Source organism: Diadema antillarum, unplaced genomic scaffold (assembly GCF_040938485.1).
Source record: "Diadema antillarum isolate AM-2024a unplaced genomic scaffold, OU_Dant_1.0 scf00000009, whole genome shotgun sequence".
NCBI classification, from domain to species: Eukaryota; Metazoa; Echinodermata; class Echinoidea; order Diadematoida; family Diadematidae; genus Diadema; species Diadema antillarum.
In genome coordinates, this window is record NW_027270898.1 from 2,309,982 (window position 1) to 2,333,286 (window position 23,305).

Sequence of the window (23,305 nt, forward strand, 5' to 3'; positions counted from 1 at the left end):
AACACACTCGTGATTATGTCCGCAAGATCATGGCAAGACGTACACCTTGGTATCAAACTCCAGCAGTTCTGCAGTTTGTTCTCCGGGTTTGTACTGACAACTCAAGCCTCAAGGGTCTGGACTTTGAATATTCTTTGCAGTGAACACCCCTGTCTTGCCAAGCTCTCTTTAATACTCATAGATACTAGCTTCTTGCCTTCTTGCTGAAGTTGTTCTTCTTCTGGCTAAGTCTGCCTCCTTCAATATTAAAGCTGAAGATTCTTGCAGATCTGCCACAAACAAACTTGAATCCTCAATCACCAATCTATTCACTCATAGTGCTATTAAGGTCCTGTTTACCTTTGGGAGCAGTGATTTTCAAAATGTTTAAGATATCACTTTTGTTGCATATGTGCCGGTCAGTTGTATCACAAAGCGTTCTACTACATACAATTTTTGCAATAAAGCCTTAAATATAAGGAGATGTCACTATTTTTCTCATTAAACCGTAACTGTAGACTTTTTAGTCTGGAAACATTCTTATTAAAATTATTCCTTACATTTTATGAATTTAACAGTATTTAATATCGATTATACTGGTTTAAATTCTTATTTTGCTTGTTTCTATCCCTACAGGCTGTAACTCACATTTTAGAATTATTTTGAAGCAGTAATGCTGGGTTTTTGTTTCATCTGCAAATTGTAAATTATGCCTTTAACTTAGCTTATCCCTTCCAGTTCTCTAGAGAAGAAGATTCTCAAAGAGATCCTAAATTTGGGGGCTTTGCCCCCCCCACTAGTGGTATTACTTGTCCGGTCAGGAATGACATCATATACCGTTTGCAAAGATTACTGCATGCACACAGGAACAGTGGTTGCCAAGCTATACTGTGTGAGGGGAGGACTTTGAACTGTTGTGGTAGGTTCTTAGATATTATATCTAATTGGGCATTGTTACGACCTGACCGCGTCAGTCTTCTTCGAGGCAAAGGTGTACCGTCTTATCAAAATTGCCAGCATTTGTATGTGGACATGCCAAGGAGTGTAGACTTGTCTGTTGATTCCCATTCATGTACAGGATATTAATCTACCAGTAGCTATTGTCGTAAGTGCATATTGAGGTAATGATGTAGGCCTATGTGTTTCGTGTCTTGCTCATTGTTTTATATTTCAGAATACCTTGTCTACATTTTGAGTGTGCCTAAGACCGTTTGTAAACATTAGCTTTTTTAATGTTAGTGTTCTGTGGCATCAATAGGGACAGTGGTATTTCAAAGAATTTTCTGTTCAAGATGTACTGCCCCAGACTTCGTAACAGTTTCCACTGGTGCAGGCAGGATATAGATGATAAATAATCCATAACCATGTAAGTTCATGTATTTCTCTTGTTCTCTTGTTCTCTTGAAGAGAAAGCCACCAATTTGCCAAATCAGAAAGAATAATGATTGTGCTTGTGCATACTGTTGATGTTCATAGACTGATTCTTCTAAAAAATGCAGATGCTGCAAATATGTATACCTCTCTATACCTTCTTTTTTTGTGTTTTTACAATATGAACATATGACTATCACGTAATTATCGATGTTACATGGTATCCGAAGTAAGTTACAAAGAAAAAGAGAAGACAAAGAAATATGTGAAGCACATACATCATGCACTTATACTTGACTATCTGCTGGCTGCATGTCATGAACACATTCAGGAGAAGTTTCAGTTGTGATGGAGAGATGTACACATGTATACACATGAATAAAAATGATTTATGATTCCTCTCTTTTATTTCCTCCTCTTCTTTTCAGGTACTGAAAGAGCTGTGGATGAGGGAGAACTGAACCCAAAGGAGGGCTCCTTAAGCCCCTTCAACTCGTCAAGAATTTGTTATCAACCTCAGCTGGAAGAGCAGGGTTGGAGAGGAATTGGAAAAAGTTGGATCACCAGTGTGTTACTAGAGAGAGTGCAAGAACAGGAGGAGAGGTGTATTCTTCTACTGTCAAACATTGTCTTGTATAAAAGACACAAAACTCACGGCACAGAATGGCATCAGTACGGACTACCAGGCACTATTGGTCAGTGCAGATTTTATGCCTATGGATTGCCGTCTTCCTGCTAGTATCTCCAATGGGCCTGTCAGCCGCCCAGCAGCCGCGGCTGTGTCCGGACAACTCCTCGGTCATCTGCTGGGGCGAGCTGCCGCCGATTCCCGCGGACGTGTCGAGAAACATGAGCGGGGGCAGTAGACCAGGAACGCTGGCCTCCATGGCCCAGGGTTTTGTGGACATGGTCCAACCCAGAGGACTCCCTATAAGTAAGTATTTTTCCACTTTATACTCAAGAATTCCAGAGCTTTTTTGTCAGACTTTAGTGAAATTTTTCCTGTACTGTTTGTTTTACTGACTCTTCTGACAAGCGCCAAATTAAGCATGGGAAAAAGCTAGCTTTCCTTTAAAATTTCCTGAAACTACGATCAAAACAAAGAAGGGGGTGGATATTTTGTAGAAATATTTTGACCCCTGGAGGAGGAATCATGTTTCAGGGGAGAAAGATGGCTGGTAAAATAATCTTGGCAATAGAAAACATACATAAATCTTCATGTCATTGTCTTTTGAAATAGTCCTTGGGGGAGTTGTTAAGAAAAAACGAAAAACAGGAGAGGAGAAATTGAGGCATTAGAGCTGCGGTCTTCCCCCATCAAGTTCAATGGGTTGTGATGGATAACTGTTCTACCTCCTCCATCATCACCAAGCAGCATCTAAAAGCAAAGATGCCTGGCCTAAATATAAATCATGCTGCACTTGGCATACCATAGCAGTTGGAGGTCGCACCAGGGTCTTGCTTTGATGTTGGTTTTTGCTGATTTGGGGGGGGGGGGGAGGTAAGGGGGAGGGGGCAGACAGGAGGAGGGGAAGCGAGTGGGGTGGGTGAGGGAAGCAGAGAGGGAAGCAATGTGGCTGCTCCATCCTTCCACCCCCTCTATTCTAAGAATCCTTATTTCCCCCCCCCCCCCCTTGGGTGAGATGTATGCATTGAAGAATTCACATTTCATTCTAGCAAGAATCACAACGGAATTTGGTCTAAGGAGGGTTGGCCATTTCAGAGAACCATCAACCAAGAAGGCATCAGTTTGATTACTTCAGTGGGTGAGATGCATACAGGATGTGGCAATGGCTAACATGTGTCAAGTATTTTTTCCTGTCAAGTCATCCTGTCAGCAAGCTCCAAAATTGTTTTTAATGACAGATAAAGAAAGTTTCTTTTGCTCAATTTTCGTTTGTGGGGGATATCTTTTTCAGCAACTCATGATGACATCTGAAATAATGACTCTGCTATTTACAACTTTTTCGTTTGGGAGAGGAAATTTATCTGATATATGTTTGATGGGTGCGTTGTGTTTAATATCCTCACCGACTCATCTCCAGTGTCTTTCCGCTTGGCGACTGTCCCCGATCATCCCGAGAAATGCTGTCACCTGTTTCCGCGTTGACCCCTCACCTCAAATTTCCTCGTGCCTCCCTTGACGGATAATTACGGGAAGGACGATGACCTTTTTGGATTGAATTTGTCCTGTGAAAAAGCCTCAAGGATTGTTTAGCAGCCTTTCTTTCTACAATCATGACCTGAGAAAACCATTTTCTCAGGGGAAATTCTCTGATGATAGTATCCAACCCTGCTAGTCTTTAACTACAGTGTATGCAAAATACTTTGATTTGAGACGATTTGAATGCTGTCCGCACTTACTTTTTGAAATACTTTCAAGAGCTATGAAATTGAGTAGTTCACCAATATGATCATAACTGTATTTGATTTGAAATATTTGTGGGAAAAATTAATAGGGAAGCAGCTGTGGGGTGTTTGAAATGTAAAGTGGATTAAAGTTTTATGAGCCATTGGTTTTCGTAATGGACCGTAATTGATCATAGCATGCATGTCACTGTCTAATAAATCATCTTTGATGTGTAATTTAGTATGTGAAGTCCAAGTAGAGACAAAGACCCCGTTTACAGTGCGAGGCTCGGCTGCGGCTCGGCCGCGGCCGTCCCCAGCCCCGCTTCAGTGTAAACGCGCAACAGGCCAAATGCAAGGCCAAAATTGGCCTCACATTTGGCCTCGCTCTGGAGGTGGTCTCGGCCGCGACCGAGCCACGGCCGAGCCCGGCCTTTTCTTGGCGTAAACGCAAACTGGGCCAAATGCGCGGCCAATTGCGCGGTCAATTTTAGTCTGGCTTCCAAACCCTCTGCCTGTATCTTTCGCTATTCAGGATATTAACCCCCTCAACGTCGAAAACTAGTATAGTTTAAGGTGGTTTTGTCCTGCAAAGGATTCTTTCCTTCGGCAAAGGCCTTTGCCCGAACGGCGACTTCGTCGCCACGGAATTTATTTGGCAAAGGGTCTGAAAACCAGACAATACCAAATTGCATTTGTTTACAAGCAAGGCGCCACTACGACAAAATATTGAAAGGTTTGAATCAAAAGCGCGGCCGAGCCCGGCAGTGTAAACGGACAAAATTGCGGGGCCGGCCTCGCAATTGAGGCTGGGCTCGGCCGCGGCTCGGCCCAGCCCCGCACTGTAAACGGGGTCCTAAACAGCTGATAAGAAGTGAATCCTTTTATAACTTTGAGAGTATGTCCAAGGAGGTTTTATACACTGGAGTTTCAACTGGCTGTAATTATTCAAACAGTTGTCAGATTTCTATTGATGTACAAAAGAATTCCACAGGTGCACTTGTGCCTTTGAAGATTGATGTTCCAAGCCGCTGTCTTGCTGAGCAATCTGAAGATTTATTTTGAACGTTATCATAATGTTGGCCATATTTTGCTTATTCATTTATTAAATGAAATGAAATTTCAATTAATGATAAAGCATGTAAAACAAAAGTCATTTCCGTCCAAAATTTGCGCAAAAGAGTAAATCAGAGCTGTATCATGTGAAAATATTTGAAACTGAACCATCCTAGAAAGTTGGTTTTATAATTTTTCCGCTTAATTTCCACAAGTGAAAATAATATGGAATAATCTTCAAGTATAATCTTTATTGATAGATATCAGATTAGTGCCTGGGTATGCCCAGTCGAGTAATTTTCATCTTTATTTCAGCATTTTTTGCTCGATTTCTATTCGCGCGTCCTCGTTTCTGTACTACCTACATTTTATGAGAAGGGATAGCGAAAAGTAGTTACCATCACAAAGACATATCTTCCTTTGAAAGTGGCTGGTGATTATGCAATGAGACACGAGTCAATTGTCTTCGTATCTGCGCAGCAGACCTTGTTTGGCACATGCTTCAATCTACTGTAGCAAAGGGAATAAGACAGTTGTGACTCCATTCTCTAGAACCTCCTTGGTATGTCAGAGGAGTGATGATAAGCGACGGTACAGCTACTAGTACCTCCCGGAGAACTCTTCTCCACCAAGATGAGGGAGCGACCATTACTTTCTCTTCCACCTGTTTCTATACCAGGGTGAGCCTGGTGCGATGGAAGTCATGTCCACCCCTGGAGGGCGGGCGGGGAAAGCAGGGCAGCCATGGCGTGACCCCTCCCCCCCCCCCCCCCCCCTCCACCCACTTTCAAATGAACTGAAGAGGAACTTCAGTCTTGGGTCTTGCCTAATGTCTGAAAATGTCAGAATCGATTTAAAGGGGACCCTCTTCCCCTCCCCCTTGTCAGGCATACAGTCTAGCTGTATTTATTTTGCACATTCCTACACGATTGTGTTGTACACTGTAGTTGTAGGTTGTACATGTGTCTACATGCAAGACTGCTGAAGAAATGCTTTTCATACCATGTAGGGGTCCTACATTTATAATGCAACTGTTGCCCTTTTCCAAAGGATGCGATGATGTACCAGATTGTCCGTATCACTGAAAGGATTTGGGTTTCACAGCATAAGCGAATATAGAGGGCTAGTTTCTCCTTTTATATATTTATATTTTGTTTGCCTGTGAATCAATTAATTTGTGTTTTATTTTGTAGAATTACATCTGTATGATATTTCTCTGTGTGTTGCATGGTAACATGAACTGTTGCTATGTCCCAGAGCCATTGATCTTGGAGAAACCTTTATAAAGAAATGCACAATAGAGGAACATCTGAGAATGTCTTTTAGCTAGAATGGTGGGCGTAATATTTACACAGATGACAGGAGCAATCTGTCATGCGTGATACCTATTGAAGTGTTTAGTTGGCCTACTGCAGTGCAATCAGTTGAAAAGCAAATTATTCATCCCAGTGCTATTTACATGTAGACCTACAGTGTAATTTGTCACCGTCTCTCTTGCCTAATTGATGTGACCTATAATGATTGTCAATATCATACGGATCATATCTTCGCTGGAATGTAAATGATCCATGTTTGAATTATTGCAACACATTAATTAGTCTCTGCCTTTTCCCAGGCCCGCTGCTTATGATCGTAGTGAGATGAAATGGGCTTCCTTGTTCATGATGTAGAAGGATTGTTGTTGAAAGTGATACAAATAATCTTCTTTACAAGCAGGATTGATATTGCAATCAAAATCTGCTACACTACACCCTGAATCTGCTTGTAGCCAGCTTCCGAAAGGAATTTAACCTTAGTGGTTTCAAGTCAGAGCTTCAGTCTTAGTTTCCACTTTCATTTTGTTATTGTTTGTTCTGTGTGTGTGTGAGTGTACCAGTATGTCTAGGTATGTGTGTATGTGCGTGTGTGTGTGCGTGTGTCATATTGCTTTTTATGCATTTTCTTCTGATGTTCTTATAGTGACCTGACATGTATGAACTCCATCATTTGCCAAGGAAGTATAAGTTTTCAATAGATAGATAACCCCACATCCTGGTATCACACTGACCAGTACCACTACAAACCAGCCACACCCCTGTTTACTTGGAACAGCCTTATCAAATCAACCACAGTGGTGGAATTAAAGGGTCAAATCACACAAGGCATGTGATAGTGAGTGTTACTTAGAATTTATTAGGTGTGCTTTCGATACTTTAAAAAGTGGTTCATTGGCTCTGTGCTAAAAGTGTGTTTCCTGCATTCCCCCTATTGTATTCATCCAATACATGTACGACTACCCATAGAAAATATCACCTATGCAGTGTATCATGCACATTTACCTCATGAGTCTTGAAAATTATTATAGTCTAACTTTTATGTTATAATGTAAATCATGTACTTTTTTTTTAATTTCTACTTACTGTGACCTGAAGAATTGAACTTATAGAACACTTAAACTCAAAAGGCCATTATTGCAATAAAAGAGTTTTTTTGGAAGATTATATTCAGTAATTCATTTCTCTTGTCTAGATCTTTAAAAACTGCTTGTAATATGGTAGGTAGAGAAGTGAAGTGTTCAAAGGACTGCAAAGGAAAGTGTTTTTCAGTTTGTACCAGTCTCAAAGTTTATACTTGTGTATAATATTAACCCACTTCAGACCACAACCTCAAACACATGACATTGACCTTTTATGGATAGTCAAACTGGTCATCAGTAGAAGCGACAGCCAAGCTTTGTCCACGAAACGTGGTTGTGTCGTAGGCGTTCCATGACAGCTGATGTGTTGGCTTGTTATACTCAGTGCGCACGTAATGTGTGACAGCTTGTGTAAATTGATTGTGCCATCCTGTACCAAACAGTGCTTAACACTACAATAGAGTTTTTATAATATCTACAATGTATGGTTCTGTACCAAGTAGCTCCATGTGAATATTGTGTATTTTTATTCCTTACTGGCAGCTTCGACTTACACTCTATACAACTGCGCATAAATATGTCATAATACAAGAAGTTCTGAGAAGATTCCTCTCCGGCTCATTCCATAAGCAACATTCAGAAAACTGCCACATTATCTTTTACAAAGCTTTACTCTATCAATATTTCATTTTATTTAGCTTTTATTCTCTTTATTTTTTATTTTTGTTTTTAACAAAAATTCAAATCAACACTCTTGGGACCTTTTGCTCAATATTCCAGTGCTGTTCCTTGTTATAATTATGTTGAGTGCTGGGTATGATGGAGTTAAACTTTAGTGTGATATACAGCCTGTATGGGATCATTCTGGGCTGTAATGTTGGTTAGTGGCACCAGATATATACTGTATCATATGTTGTATAACTTGTGGTATTTATATTTTTGTAAATTTAGCAAGGGGACTGATATCAGTGTAAAAGAACAACTTACACTACAGTAGCTGTATGGAAATATTGCCTTCCATATCATAGCTGTGCTGTACATTGTATATAATCGTTGCCAAGTTAGAAACCACTAACTTTTCTCTTGAAAATTGATAACATGTATTTCTTATCATGTCTTTGTGGTTCTTGATTGCAAACTCATCCTCTGAAAAAAATTGTCCAGTTCCTGAAATGACACTTGCAAAAGAGTAAGAGAGAGAGGAGTACCGTACTTTTTCTTTCAGATGATATTAAATAGAGACATGTGATTACAACTAGGAAGTATTCTACTTCTTTGTGTTCTTGTATTCCTAATGAACAATTTTGGATGTTTTATAACAATTGATGACAAGACGAAATCATTTGGATATGGAAAATCATGTTTGATGATATAGTAATGCTTAAAAAATTGAATAAAAAAGAGGGGTTCTGTAGCTCTGTTGTATACTTTATGTATGACTTTGGTATGATGTGTTGTAGGCAAATTCAAAATATTTGTTGCTCTGTTGCTGTTAGTTTGTAAAAGCCATATCAATCAAAGTACAGTGTATGATTATATTTACTGTGTGGACTTTTTTTTTTTTTTTGGGGGGGGGGAGGTAGGTGGTACAAGGGGGTGATTATTACATATAGGCAAACTCACAGCATGATATTGTATAAAATTCACTGGCAATAATGAAATGAAATGACATTTATTTACCAAATAAACATCGTCAACATAGTAAAAACAGTCAATAGTTAAAGTACAGTTCTGGCAAAAAAGAACTGGCAATAGCATGCAGGCTAGTCGAGGCCAGTTCTTTCAGTGGTATAGATTATATTATACGAATAATTTATGAGTTGTGAGTGCATAGGGCACGAATATCGCACGAGGCGCAAGATGAGCCACTGGTCTATTCAACAAGGCGCGTAGCGCCGCGTTGAATAGACCAGTGGCGAATCTCGCGCCGAGTGCGGTATTACGTGCCCCAATGCACGAACAAAATCATAAATTATTCGTTTTATACAACACCTTGTCCACAATCACAATACAAAATTAGTGACCGCCAACTCAGGAAGGCCCAAAAATAAATGTAACAATTAGGCAGAGAATTGTAAACCACCCTGTGTACTGCTTTCAAACACTCGTCATGATTCGACCACACAGTCACAGGAATCACGAACTCCGCAGGGTCTATACCCATTCTACGCTAACGTTAGATCGAGTTAGGCCTGGCTGTTAGGTCGATCTGAGATGTCGGTAGATCTAGTAGTAGGTCTAGACTTTGTCTATTTCCGAAAATGATTTTGTATAAAAACACAGAAAAATAATCAAATTACGGTTTCTCAACTTGAAATGAAGTCTTGATGTTGGGATCACTGTGGTCCACGTAGCAGATCAGAGTCAAAAGTAAAAACACAGCAGTACCGCTAGGTGTATACAGGCCGCGATACATGCAACTAGCTAGGTAAAGTAACTGCGCGTACACGTTAACGTTGCAGTACTCCGCCGCGCCTGGTCTGTGAGACTTACCGGCAGCGCAGCGCAGCCGGCCAGCACGTACACTGTACAATGTAGTTTGCTGGCGCTTTGCCACGGGTGTGAGCCACAGAACTCTGTGAGCGGCCATGCATTAGTAGCCCCCCGCGAAGCCGTGCTATAGTACCTTCGAGCCGTGCTATAGGCCCATGCCAGGGGCCTATTGTATGGCTGTCACTCTCAATGAGTTTGATAGGTATTTTCTATTGAATGTCATGTGACATGTTCTTGGCCAATCACAATTCGACATCATTCTGAGGTGTTGTATAAAATGTATTTGCAATTTTCACATAAGCAATGTTACACCTGTACATATGTGTACATATCTACCGGTTTTCATACATGTGTAGTCATTTTTCATATTAAAGGAAGTCAGTTGCAAAGAAATCATAAAGGTATTTAATACTCAGATCCTGTAGAATCCACCTCAGAACTTGCATTTATATACATACAAATGTACATAATACATTGTATAAAATGAGACGTAGTATACACACAAGTATAAGCATGCATATGCAATTGTAATGTGTAATTTCAAAACCTGTATGCTGCAAGGCATCCATGCAAATTGCTCATATTGTACACTTGTGTGCTGCACTGCCAGGCATCTCCCTTTCGATATGACTTCTGTATAATGAGGACTTCATGCCATTGTGTAGAATAGGGTGGAGTACCCTGCGTTGCTATGACAACTAATGGTATGTGATGCAGCCATAGAGGGCACACCCTTGTGATGACCTGCAAGTGCAGTGATTGTCTTGTCTTTTTTTTCCCCACCCCTCTCTCTTCTTTTCTCCCTCTCTTCCCCTCCCTCCCTTCTTTTCTCTCTCCTCTCTCTTTTCGTCTCTTCTTCTTTCTCTTCTTATCTTTCTTTCCCTCTCTCTTCTCTCTCCCCTCTCTGTCGCTGTTCATTTCCTTGAATTCTCTTCTTTTTTCATTTTTCTCTATATATTTTAGTGTTTCTCTCCTCTTGACACTATCATTCTCTCTCTTCCCACTATCTTTCTCTCTTCTCTTTCCTTCTTCCATATTTTCTCTCCTTCTCTCTCTCTATTTCTCTCCTGTATGTGTAGTCATATACAAGTTTTTATGTATTTCGGGGGTTCCTCCATGCTTGTCCAGACATTTCTGACGAAGAAGAGGAAAAAGTCGTGAAATAGCTGGAGGATAATGTTCGCTTGGCCATGTGTATTTACAAAGTTATACATGTGAAGGATATGCTTCAGTGTTGTGATTGCCTGTGGAAGAGGAAACAAACCTTAGAATGAGATGTCTGTTCGAATAAGGTTTGAAGAGAGAGCCTGCCATATTGAAAGGCATGTTGCTGTGCATGAATTACAGTACATGTATATTCCTGTGCAGAATTTTACAATTTATGTATTTCAAATCGTGTGGAAATTGAAATAAAACCCAGAAGCGTCATTTGGCAGTATGAAAGCACTAATAGTCTTTCCATAGGTAGAAATCCACACACAGTTGTGGTGCAGAGGCAAATTATGTGGTCGATGTATAATGTACAGTGTAGGCCTACTGTATGTGACGAAAGTTGAGAGACACATTAATCCTGCATAGTACAAGCAATAAGACTCATTTCAACTTAAACATTTGTGAACAAGTAGTCATATTGTGTCTTTAATGAAATGAATCCAATGCTTTTGTTATTGAAATTACACGGACATGCCATTAGGTAAATTGTTGAATATCAATACAAATCTTGTTACAGATGTAAGTATCACTTACGAAGTCTTGAATGATGGTAGTGATGGTAATGTTGATGATGATGCACAGAAATTCATAGCTTCAGTATTCTATTTTTTTTTCTGTACACAGAATAGAAGATACTGCTCTCGTGCCAACAATTGATAAAGTCATACTACATGTAGATGGTCTCTTTCGTACATTGTATACAGGTAGGCCTATATACTGCTACTGATGTCCTTAAAGTGAAGGTCATATAAACATTACATAATATTATTAATTTATTTATTAATATGTCTTAATGTACTAAGTACTGTGTAGATATTTTGAATAAGTTGTATAAAAAATCTAAGTACACGATTAAGTATTCATTGTACCCTTATTACAAACTCTTTAGCAAAAGCCCATGCTCTGTTTAGCAATCTGTGCCACATGGAGATAATTGAAAACCAACATGAAAACAGCCACATTTGTCAAAATGGTAGTTTAGGCAAGATATTGTATATAAATTGACAACTAGTGCTTGCACACCATCACTTAATCCGCTGTTTGTGCCCCTTGACCTTTGTCCATGCATATCAAACTCGGAAGACTCCCAAGGAAAATGTCATAGTATACAAAGTATAGATACAACACATCATGAAGGGATGCTAGCCAGTGTTAATTTTTAACTTGAAATCTCGAATACCAGCATGGCAAAATGTGCACTCTGTGTTCCCGTCCATGCGCTATACGGTCAACCTTGCTTTAAGTCGATCTCGCATATGGTGAATAATTGCCTAATTCCAAGGTCTTTTCCAGTCCTCTTCTCTTTATAACTATTGATTATAATCCCTCACGAGTGGAATTTTCTCAAAGTCGAAGCTAATTCTTCAGTCCAAATAGATTCAACTTAAAAAGCGAGGTTGACTGTATACAGAGCTTTTGTTACGGTTTTGGTGTGGATGTTTCTTCTAACAGAACTGTAACAAATTTTGTATTGATTTGATAGTGCAAAGTCTTGTATTTTTCATGATTTTATTTAGAGGCAACTTTTGATTTAGACTTAAAGGATAGTTTGAGTGAAAGAGAGAGTGGGGCATCATGCAATTTTTGTTTATTATTTACATGTACTACCAGCATTAATGGACTTTTTTTGCACAATAAATTAAATCAGACATGTGCTCCATCATCATACTACTACTGTAGCCACAGAGTTGATCTTTGCTGCAATCAAGGAATCCAGCAAACACACATTGCACCTTGCATAGGGTATCGATAGCAGAGTGTCTTGAAAGAAAATGTTTTTAAGGTTTCCTCAAAACACAGCTGGAAAATAATTTTAGAGAAGAAAATGGTAGGAAAGCAAAAAACTGATGTAGGATTTCGCACATAGTGGGAGAGAAAAAAATATCCTGCGCTGTGCTTTATGTTGTATAGGATATGCCAGTTTGTGTGAATTTGATCCCACACATTCATGGTTGTGGATGCATCACCCAATGATATGAGATCAGGCACAATCGCGAACTAGCGCCGTATCATGGCTATCCCCATTCTTCGTCTTGCCTCAGTCATCGAGTTCGTACATGTAGATTCTCTTTTGGTCAAGATTTTCACGATATCCAAAGCAAAACATGCCAGTACGTCCTGACTGTGAGTCAGTGTGACCATACTGATTGACAAATAGTCAACAGACTGACAATATTAGAAGAAAAAAATGTTGAATTATAACACCAGGATGTAGTGACAAATGTGCCCCGCAGAACGGTGCTGCAGTAGTCTAGAAACGGGTCCGATCGGGAACGGAGGAAGCACCCTAGATATCAGACTTGACAGATTGAAGGAATGAGAGGAGATGATCTAACACAAATATCAAATCGAGAGATGATTTCTGAAGTGCTATTTAATAGTGGATGGAAGTTGGAGTGCTGCGAAATGAGCAATTGTGTGAAATGAAGACCGCATGTACTCAGCAGATTTTTTTTTTGTTGGCCTTTTACCTCCACCAAGGGAGGAGAATATGTTTTCAGCATTCGTTTGTTTGTTTGTCTGTGTGCAAAATAGCTCAAAAAGTTGTAAACGGACGTGGATGAAACGTATGGGAAAGGTTGAGAATGACACAAGGAACAGGTGATTAAATTGTAGTTGTGATCGAGAATGACACAAGGAACAGGTGATTAAATTTTAGTTGTGATCCAGGAATTTGTATAGATTTTATGAAGGATTTTCAATATTTTGGCAGGTAGGGTCAATGAACTTGAGAGTTCAAGCCACATTTTTTTTTAGGTTTGCATATATGCGCACTAAAGTGAGTGCTCTAGTTTAGAACTGCTAGGATAAAGCACGCCTTTCAGCTGGAAGTTGATGACATAACAAAAGGCTTATTATTTGGGAAATGGGACAATTTTCAGCATGCATATGTGTGGGTGGAAATCACTGATCTCTATGGAAGATTGGTAGAAATCACTGATCTCTATGGAAGATCAGTGGCGGAAATGAGCTGCTTGGCGGAGGTCCGCACTCTCCGAGTGCTTCTCTAGTTTTCATCTGTGTACACTGTATTTCACTAGCTTACAAAGTGCCTTTGGTGATGGCAATGACTTGCTTTTGTAAGGAGGTCTATTAGTGAGTGCAGAAATTTGAAATGATGTTCGAAACAAACCACATGCATTGTATGCAACCCTGCATCAGAAAATCCACAAAACTCCAGTAGGCCTAAAGATGCCAGTTTGGGTCATCTTGACTCATTTTGGGTTGGGCTTTTTGTTTTCTTTTATAAAGCATGAAAGTACAGTATGAGCAGTGTTTTTACACATACATGTAGTACTAGTAGTGTTTTTATGCCCATTCATTTTTTTTTTTTTTTTTTTGTACAGGTTAATTTGTCTATTTTCTACCATAGGGAAAGTGAAAGTGTCCATGAAAACCCTAATTAGAAATGGAAAACAGTCAACAGTAGCTTTGATAATATGATATACATTTTATTCATGAAAAGAATTTTCTTAGTGAGTGTCATCGATCTGAGTCTAAGATTTTTGGTTGATCTGACAGTTCCTTTCCAGTGCATTCTTGGTTGCCATGGAGTTTTGAATCCACTGTCTGTTTGATGTTTATAGTCTCCATGTCAGTTACTTTCTGTGTGTTTGTGTGTGTGTTTGTGTGTATGTTTTTGTGTCTGTTGCAAATCCTCTTTAGAAATACATGTATTTTCATGTGAAATGATATCTTTTTAAATGAGTGGATTGGAATCATTGATTATTGTCTACAAAGTTTGGGACAAATTTTCACTTTCAGTCATTTTCACATCGTTTCTGTCTACAGGTTACATCACAAAGACGCTGAACCTTACGCTGAATGGCGACCCGAGTCAGTATTATCAAGATAACTGGAGAACGGAGACAGTAGAGGTAATTTGATTCATTTTGTATCAAATGTGGTAATTAAAGTCTTTAATATTCTAATTGATGATGATGTTGAGTAGTTTTAGGTGGGGTTATATAGTTTAAACTGCTCTATTTTGCTTTGTGCATACAAAGCCCAATAATCTTTAGCTTTGAAATGTAGGTCAACAAATTAGGTTAGAATAGATGAAAGATTCTCAATTCTTAAAAGTTTTCTGTGATTTTATCGTGACAAAACAGACAGAGACTAGCCAAAGAATAATTTAGATGTCATTGTTTATGTTTTGTAATTTCTGAACTGAGGGATTTAGAGTTTGAGATGGTGATTGGATAATAGAAATAATTAATCACTTTAACAGAATTCTTGTGTGACCTAATAACTAGATATGCAAGAAAAAATTGTGAGAAAAATTTGCAAAGAGTACCAAGTATTAATTAGAATCACTTTCCTGATCGAAGCCAAACTTCCAATGAATGTTTGCATTACCTCTTGTCAAATAGGTTTTCTTATAACAGAAAAAGAAAAGTAGGGTGAATTGTGAAATGATTATATAAATACAATGTACTGTATATATGCATCTGTATGTAATATGAAATCTTTGATTATTCAAAATGGTCCCCCTTGTTAACCCTCCCTGCTTTGCTTGTTCGCCAGATCATGGGCGAGTTTGTCGGTATCATCGTCTGCCTCTGCATTGGGCTGCTCTTCATCCTCGTCATGCCCTTCACCGCCCTCTTCTTCTGCTGCTGCCGTTGCTGCGACAACTGCGGGGGGAAGCGGGTGCAGCGGGAGACTAAGAGCATGGGGTGCAAGCGGGTCACCCTTAGTCTCTTCTTCCTCTCCATCACCGGTATCATTTGGTGAGTTTGTCCCACCTTCAGACCCTCCCGGGACCGGGGACCGGGGACCTGTATCTCACAATGTCATATGACTATGGCTTCGTTTATCAGCTTTCCCCATGTGTAAAATGTGTTTCAATAACCACAATCCAAATGCGTTTGCAAACGCCTTTCAGATTGCGTTTCTTGAGTTGTTGCGTTTATCAGCTCTGTCGTGAATCGATTGGGAGGCCCTGTAAATGCGCAGCTGCACTGCGCAATTTGATCTGAGGAGCAGAGATGTTTAGTTGGCAGTGGTTGGCAAGCAGGTCTGAGCTACATATATGCCTTTAAAAAAAGACATTTCCTTTATCAACTGTACAGAAACACGTTTCTGGCTCAAACGTGTGTGTGATCGCAGTCCAAATCTTAAGCGAAATTATCCATGTGTCCCATGCTTTTCTAGATTTAGCCTAAAGATAGGATCACAATTGGCACAGAATGTCCTCAGATTTAGCCAAATATATGGGATCATGTTCTCCACTCTAAAGAGATCATACATTGTGATGTCATAAATGAAATTTACAAACTGCCAGGAGAGATCATGGAATTCTTAAAATATGGATGTACGTCAACGCCACCATAGAGACATCAGAGATTGTAAACTTCAAACATCAAAGAGCAGAACTGATGGGATAACCCTGATTATCTGTGAAGAAATGTAGAATACAGACAACTTGTGTGTAGGAGGAAATGATGGCCCAAAAGGCCCTGTATTGAGAAGGATGAGGTGAAACGGTGCCCTTCTGAAAAACATAAACAGGAAAGAAATGTAAGATGCAGATATCAGATAAGAAAAATGTTGCTACCGGGCAACTAATTTAAAAAGAAGAAGAAGAAGAAAAAAAAAACTGTTTTGTGGGAGAGTGAATGAATTGAGAGGTCATGTCTTGAGCTACATGAGGAATCCCCCCTCTACGTTCTTGTTTACTCGCAATCTGACGTGTTTCACAATCGTCTGCGGATTAGGCGAGCCACTCCAGACGTTGCTCATTGATGTTGATGGGTGCATTGGTTGCCGTGGCAACAGGGAAATGTATCAAGAAACCAGACGCAATGTTTGTCAGGCTCCAGTGCTGTATAGACTGTTCAAAATCATCTGTCGATATGCGCATAACACCAAATGTGACCCGCGACAACGGTTTCAGGCAAAAGTCGCAAGAGAAAATTCCCTCCTAGGCGGGGTACAAAGATTTTGACCATTATTTTTGTCGATTTAGGTTTTTTGCAGAAATCGAATCTTTAATATGTTTTCTACATCTACACTAAATTTCATAGCTTAAGACTAAATTTTTCCTATCGAAAATGGAATTTTGAGCACCCTATGTTTGATCGCACTCGTCAGTTTCGAGCTTCTTTCGAACGCCGCGCCAATATCCTCAGCGTTGCTACGGCGCAGGGTCTCGCATGCGATTGGCTGGTGCATCGCATACATTTACATAATTCGGCTTTTGGAGACACCGGTTGCAGCGTTTGGGGAATGCATTGTCCACGTACGATTGTACGATTACATGCTCCATTGCTCTTGCTATACTTAGTGGTTTATATACCCTCGGTCTGTAGTGCGTGGTCTTCGTTTGGCTTTCTATCCAAACTATTCTACCGCAATGTTCGACAATGGAAGTGAAACAAAAATCATGTAGCATGACATAATCGTGTGGAAAGAAAACTAAATATTCTCAAATGTGTCTACTTGTACTGTAGTAAAAATTATGATAGCAGACTGACTCAATGGAAGGTACAGATGAGAGGAAAGGAGCGGTCACATGTAACCAATCATATTCACATACACGTCAAGATCGCACCAAACGAACAAGTCGTGTTTGCTTGTTTGTTTGTTTGTTTGTTTGTTTTAATTCACTTAGCACCACTGAACAAAGCAACATATGCATGTCTTGTAAAAGCAAAACAAACAGGAAGCGTGACCCTTGCCAGCACTAGCAATTTTCTGCCTTCAAAAGGCACCACAATGAAAACGCGATTTGTAAATGTGTGGATTCGCCACAGCTCCTGTTACATGCACACGGCAGTGGCATGTGGATGCCATTGCGTAATGCGTGCACCATACACATGTACATTGTACATGTACACCATACGACGTGCAATTATCGTATTCGCCATCTTGAAAGACGTACTGGTAAAAACCCGAGCGAAATGCATTGTTAATCGGCTCCATACGCTGAGCTCCGAGGAAGGTGCCCGGGATATTTGAATCTCTCAGTGAGCCAATCAGAAGGCGATGTGGTTGCTAGAGGCGGAGCTTAACATCGATTGGCACCATCGTACGGATGGGTGATTCTCCCCTCGCATCGCCGCTCGGACATTGTCTTTGAGAAAGAGGTGAATCTTCAAAGCCTGTTTTCTCGCAATTTTGTCAGGCTAACAACTTAAAAAGTGCATTTTATTTCTCTTTCTATGCCCACTTATGGTGCCGAAGAATACAAGTGTTTTATATCAATGCAAAGCTTAGGAAATGGGCAACAACATTCAGTGAAAAAATGAATTTTCAAAATTCCCGACTTTTGCCTGAAACCGTTGTCGCCGGTCACAAATAATCAGTGAGTCGGACAGGAAGGTTACATGATGCACTAAATGGAGCGTTTATGACATGGGGGGGGGGGGGGGGGGGGTGGAGTTGTAGATGAATATTTTGTCTGACATTGCTTGACATTGATTGAATGAATTGACCTTACATGAATTTTCCTAACTGCCAACTTTAGTTTGTGGCTGATCCATAAGACTTAATTAAGCAGGAAAATAATTCTCAAACATGATGAACATTAAATAGAGAATGTACTGCAAGAAAATTAGTCAGTTTTATTCAAGTCATTTTGTTTGTTCTACACTAAAGTTTGGTGAAATTCACTGCGTTGAAAGTTTAATTATATTGAAGCCATGGTTTCAAAAAAGCAATTATTTTCAAAGTTTTAAAGGAAGAATAAAAAGAAACAGAAATACATGGACCTTATGTATACATTGTAGTTCTACAAACACGTGCAAACTCTTTCAGTGTATTTTTTCATTCATTGCATGCCTATGCAGATATTCATGCTGAAATAAGGAGAAGAATATAGTTGCTTGGTTATACTTATTTCGTCACCATTTCTTGTTGTAGAGTAATCAATGTTTACAGTAAAAGCAGACCGTGCTAGAAATGTAAATCTTGAACCTCTGTGAATAATAAGTTGCTTTCTGTTGCACAGTCATCTCTCTCATCAGATTTTAGTTTTTGTTTTTAAGACCACGGTTCCCGTAGTGACGGCTGTCTGTAGTTGGCTCACACTATCAATTAATGCCAGTATGCTTGGCCAAGCAATGGCAGGATAATGAAAGGCAGAAGAAAAAAACTTCAGCTCCAATATTTGAGAAGATTTCAAGTGTTTTTATACCCAGAAAATTGTGCATAAGAATGGAAAGGATAAACAAAACTTCACATCTCTTCAAACAATTTTGTGATTATGCAAATATTATGTCAGAACTGGTAACGTGTCACAGCTCTGCTGTGCGCTCCTTCTCACGTCATCCACATTTGTTTGTTTATTTTATTTTTTGTCTATTGAAGCCACAGTCATATTGTTGAAGTGTTCTTGCAGAATGTACAAGGTACTGATTTTTTATTTATTAGATTTATTTACATTGTTTGTACATTGTATTATTATTTTTTTTTGCAATAGTTCTCATCGAATACATCTTTTCAAGCATGAAATTGCAATAGTATTTTTCAGTGCTACAATATAACTTTACTGGCTTAGGGACAAAGTGCATTCGTACAGCTCAATGATAGATTCTTTGTTTTGGGTGAGAAGTCAAGTAGGACGATTATAAAGTCGGGGGGGGGGGGGGGTTAAATTGATGGATTGATTGACATGCTCCCACCCCACTCCCTGTTTGAGGAACAAAGTTTGTTTGTTTTTTTCTTTGTTTGTTTGCAGAGTCAATTGTCACAGACTTTTAAGATTGTGATCACGGTAATCATTGTGTGCAAAGTCTCATCTTTCTATTTTATAGCTACTGTACATCTTTACCAAATGACAGGAATAGGGATCAGGCATAAATAACATTTTTGTGACTAGTTACACAGATCCTTCTAGTATAGCCTATAGTTTCAGATCATGTGATCAGTGGTAAAAGCATAGCTGACATCGAAGGGGCTGAAATGTTGCAGCCTATCACTTCACAATTTAAAGTAGCTGATTTTTGTGAGTGTGTGGGGGGGGGGGGGGGGGTTGGGATATATTCCTCAAGTCCACATCTTGTGGATTCTACCAATGATTCTTAATCACTCCACATCATTTGGTATCATTTGATGGCATGGTCATGTACTGCAAATGATTTGCCTGAGCTGAGAATGGGCCCATGGTTCGTGTATGCACACAAGGTAAACCTGTGTGTTCTATGTCATTCCAAAGTTTACAATTCAGGGGGGGGGGGGTTAGAAAAGGTTTGATTTTTGTGGGACACTTACTTTGCTTGCTGCCTGCGTGACGAGACGAAGTATGATTTCTCAAACAAGCCGTTGAAGCCGTTGAATGTTGCACAAACATAGTCTTGCGGAGTATGTTGACATTGCATGTGAGGACATTGTTGATATTTGAATGGTGGTGCTTTTATGAGAAAGTGCATTTACATCCCCCTGCATACACCAAGGACCCCACTATCATGAAATATATAGAGATATGATGTTGATTCAAAGGACACGTAAGGCTTGATTTTATGATCATGTGACAAGTGGGAGATAGCAAGAGATTTCTGCAGTTAATTTGGTGTGAAGTTTGTGAAATAGAATCTTCCACCATCATGTCTCAAGCTTGTATCAGTCATTAGATCTTGTAGGAATATGAAGCAAATGTCCTACATCGTATTTAAAAGGTTGAACCACTCTCATATCAGAAAGAGCGATCTACCCCAAGCGTAACTTGAGAAGGGTTACTGGACTGGGATTAATATTCAGTCTGGAAAACCTCTTTGAGCTGCTCGTGCCCTTGCAAGGGTGAAAGTGTCTTGCAATATTTAAATCTGACTTGGTGAAGGTGATGGAATTATGCTGATTTTCAGTCTCGGCATCATCGATACCCCTCATGTCGCTAAAAGAGTTGCTTGTTTTTCTCATCACCAGGGAGGTGAGATTGGCCCCGCAGATTAAGCATTACTGTCTCGAGGGGGATCGCGCCAAATTGCTGATTTTAATTGATGACGATTCTGCTGCCTCGCGAGGTCCTCCTTCCCTGATCGCGATGTTGGGAATTATCGAGTGGGAAGGGAATCATGTTTTGCCAGGAAGGAGGTGGGGAGATGTGTCGGTTGGAGTGAATGTTAACGGGACGGATCATCGCGAGTGGGTTGAAGAGCTACCTCGAGGGGGCCTCTTTTGGCCTGAAGTCGACACTTGTGCCCATCCCAATAACGGGGAGGGCGTTTGTACCCGGGGTCCCAGCAGCTACCCAAATTTCAACAAATTTCATTCAGAGGTGATGCACCAATAAGAGAAAGAAAAAAAGCAACAAGTATTATAAAGATGTAGGAATATGACACCTGATGATTTTTAAGAGAACATATCATCTTATGGTGTTGAAAGTGTAAATTGTTAATTGGCAAACCCCTAGTCTTATCAAACTATTTTTGTGATAATAACTTTATCTGTTGATGAAATAATTTTAGAGACTTTTATCATCCATCATTTGTGAGGAATTGTACTGTAACAAATATTCCAGAGACCAGAGTGTTTTGGTAGTAATTTTCTTTTGGATACGGCCTGTGGGTCAGATCCTAGAATTTCTACATGGTCCTACTCTAATAATTGATGGTTTTTGTTATATATAACGAATAGCACTCTTGCAGCCTGGCTGCCCCTTTAATTCCAGCTATATTGAGAGCTTTTGCTAGCAGAGAATCTGCTGAGAATAGACAGAAAGTGATTGACAGTATATGCATGTCAGTACTTTTGTTTCTCTTCTTTTTGTTTAGCCTCTCCTAGATCACAAGGCCAGGTAGCGAAAGTGCATATGTGAGGTACGACAAGATGAGGGTAGTCAGTCACACTTGATGCAGTGTTTGATTGATGTAGTAATTTATCCCAAGGTCTCGTCATGTCACGAGGAGAAACGAAACTTGCGAGACAGGCGCGCCTCTGTTTGCCGGGTTAAAAATGTCTTGTAGATGTGCAGATAAGTAGTGGTGGCATTGTGTGCCATTATACCAGAAAGAAACCTTTATCATTAATAGCATAACACGCTATGAAATAAAAACTAAAAAATGGAATTGTGAGCTCCCTTTGAATCAAGGAAGTGGCTGAAAATATCTGGTTTCGCATAGCAAGTATGCAGAGAGCCCTATCTGTGTATCTTTTGGAGGATGTTGAAGTTTTTAAGCACTGTAGCTGGTTCACAACATACAATGTAATAGCATGTTCCAAAGCAGCTTTTAGAAATAATGCCCTAGAAAGAAATGCAGACCATTCAATACGGGGAAGATAAAGAATTAATCTTAATCTCTTTACCTATGTGCAGGGTATATAATACAGAGATATGATGACATTTTGAATGATCAGAGTCGATTGTATTATTATGGGCTGTGCAACATTCTTCTGGTTTTGAGTGAAAGTCGTCATGATTGTGAATTCCTTTTCAAACAGTAGCTTTCCTTTTAAAGCCAACTCTCATATGAACAGCAAAGAGTTCTCTTGAGAAAATTTGCTCTGCCCCTTGTGCCGACAAGGAAATACGCACATACTGTTCTCATCAAGCAAAGAATTCCCCCTCCCCCTTTCGATTCAGTTTTGCTTGTCATATTCACTGCCATTACTGCTCGTTGCTGTGACCATTACAACTCGCATTTTCTTTTCCTTTTTGTGGAGGAGTGGAGGGGAGGGTAGGGTAGGAAGTCAGCAGACGATGGTTAGATCTGTCATACACGGAAAGTGAGAGTCTTTTGATCGTTTGGAGATGTAATCCCCTCTATCGGAGCATCTACTCTCGGAGGTGGATCGCAGCGAGAAGAAGTCACGGAGGTGACAAGCGGTATTTCGCGGGGAAGGCGGGATTATCCAATAAGGGTCCGTGCCATGAGCCGAGTCGAAAATATTTTGCCACTTTGCGACGAGACAGGCTTAGAGATGTCACAGAAATTACACTCCGGCTCCAGATCACAGTGGTTGAACAGGGGGACACGAACGAGGGCGCTTTTTCTCAAGAGATAGATATTTGCAATTTTCTGTGATGTTGAAGATGAAAGAGGTATTAAATGCTTTGGTCTTCATGTAGCCAACACCTTGCACGGTGACTTTGTCAGTAAGTACCCCATTTTAACTCAAAGTGAAGATGTGACTCTTAACTCCCGTCAGTGTTTGCTTCATGGTCAAGCGGTTATAGCCTTGTGTACCATTTGATTCTAGTTTTGAAAATTGTAGAGGAGAATATCATTTGATTTCATTTGTTATTGCATGAAGCCTGGAAACTGACAACCCATCCTGTTTTACTGAATTTGATGACAACATTCAATTTGTGATGACAGTTTAATAATTTACTAAATGTCAGGAATATGAAGTTGACCCCTTCATCTTTAAGTGAAGATATGGGATACCAGGGTCTTTAAAATATTGGGAGAAATACGTAAATTCAAAGAATACTAGTCATTTTCAACACTTACATGTAGCAGCTATAGTGCTCTGTTGATAGCTGCCCTTACAGTGGTTTGCACCTTT

At 39.8% G+C, this 23,305-nt stretch overlaps 1 protein-coding gene across 1 annotated transcript in view; it reads left to right on the plus strand.

Annotated features, from left to right (window-relative positions):
• Positions 1-1,764: 1,764 nt before the first annotated feature.
• LOC139719876 (prominin-1-A-like) overlaps positions 1,765-23,305 on the plus strand; it is a 113,391-nt gene continuing 91,850 nt past the window's right edge. The window contains exons 1-3 of the mRNA XM_071631264.1: positions 1,765-2,284; positions 14,648-14,733; positions 15,383-15,588. Coding sequence (XP_071487365.1) covers positions 2,014-2,284; positions 14,648-14,733; positions 15,383-15,588 — 563 coding nt within the window. The 5' untranslated portion in view covers positions 1,765-2,013. The remainder of the gene's footprint in view (positions 2,285-14,647; positions 14,734-15,382; positions 15,589-23,305) is intronic.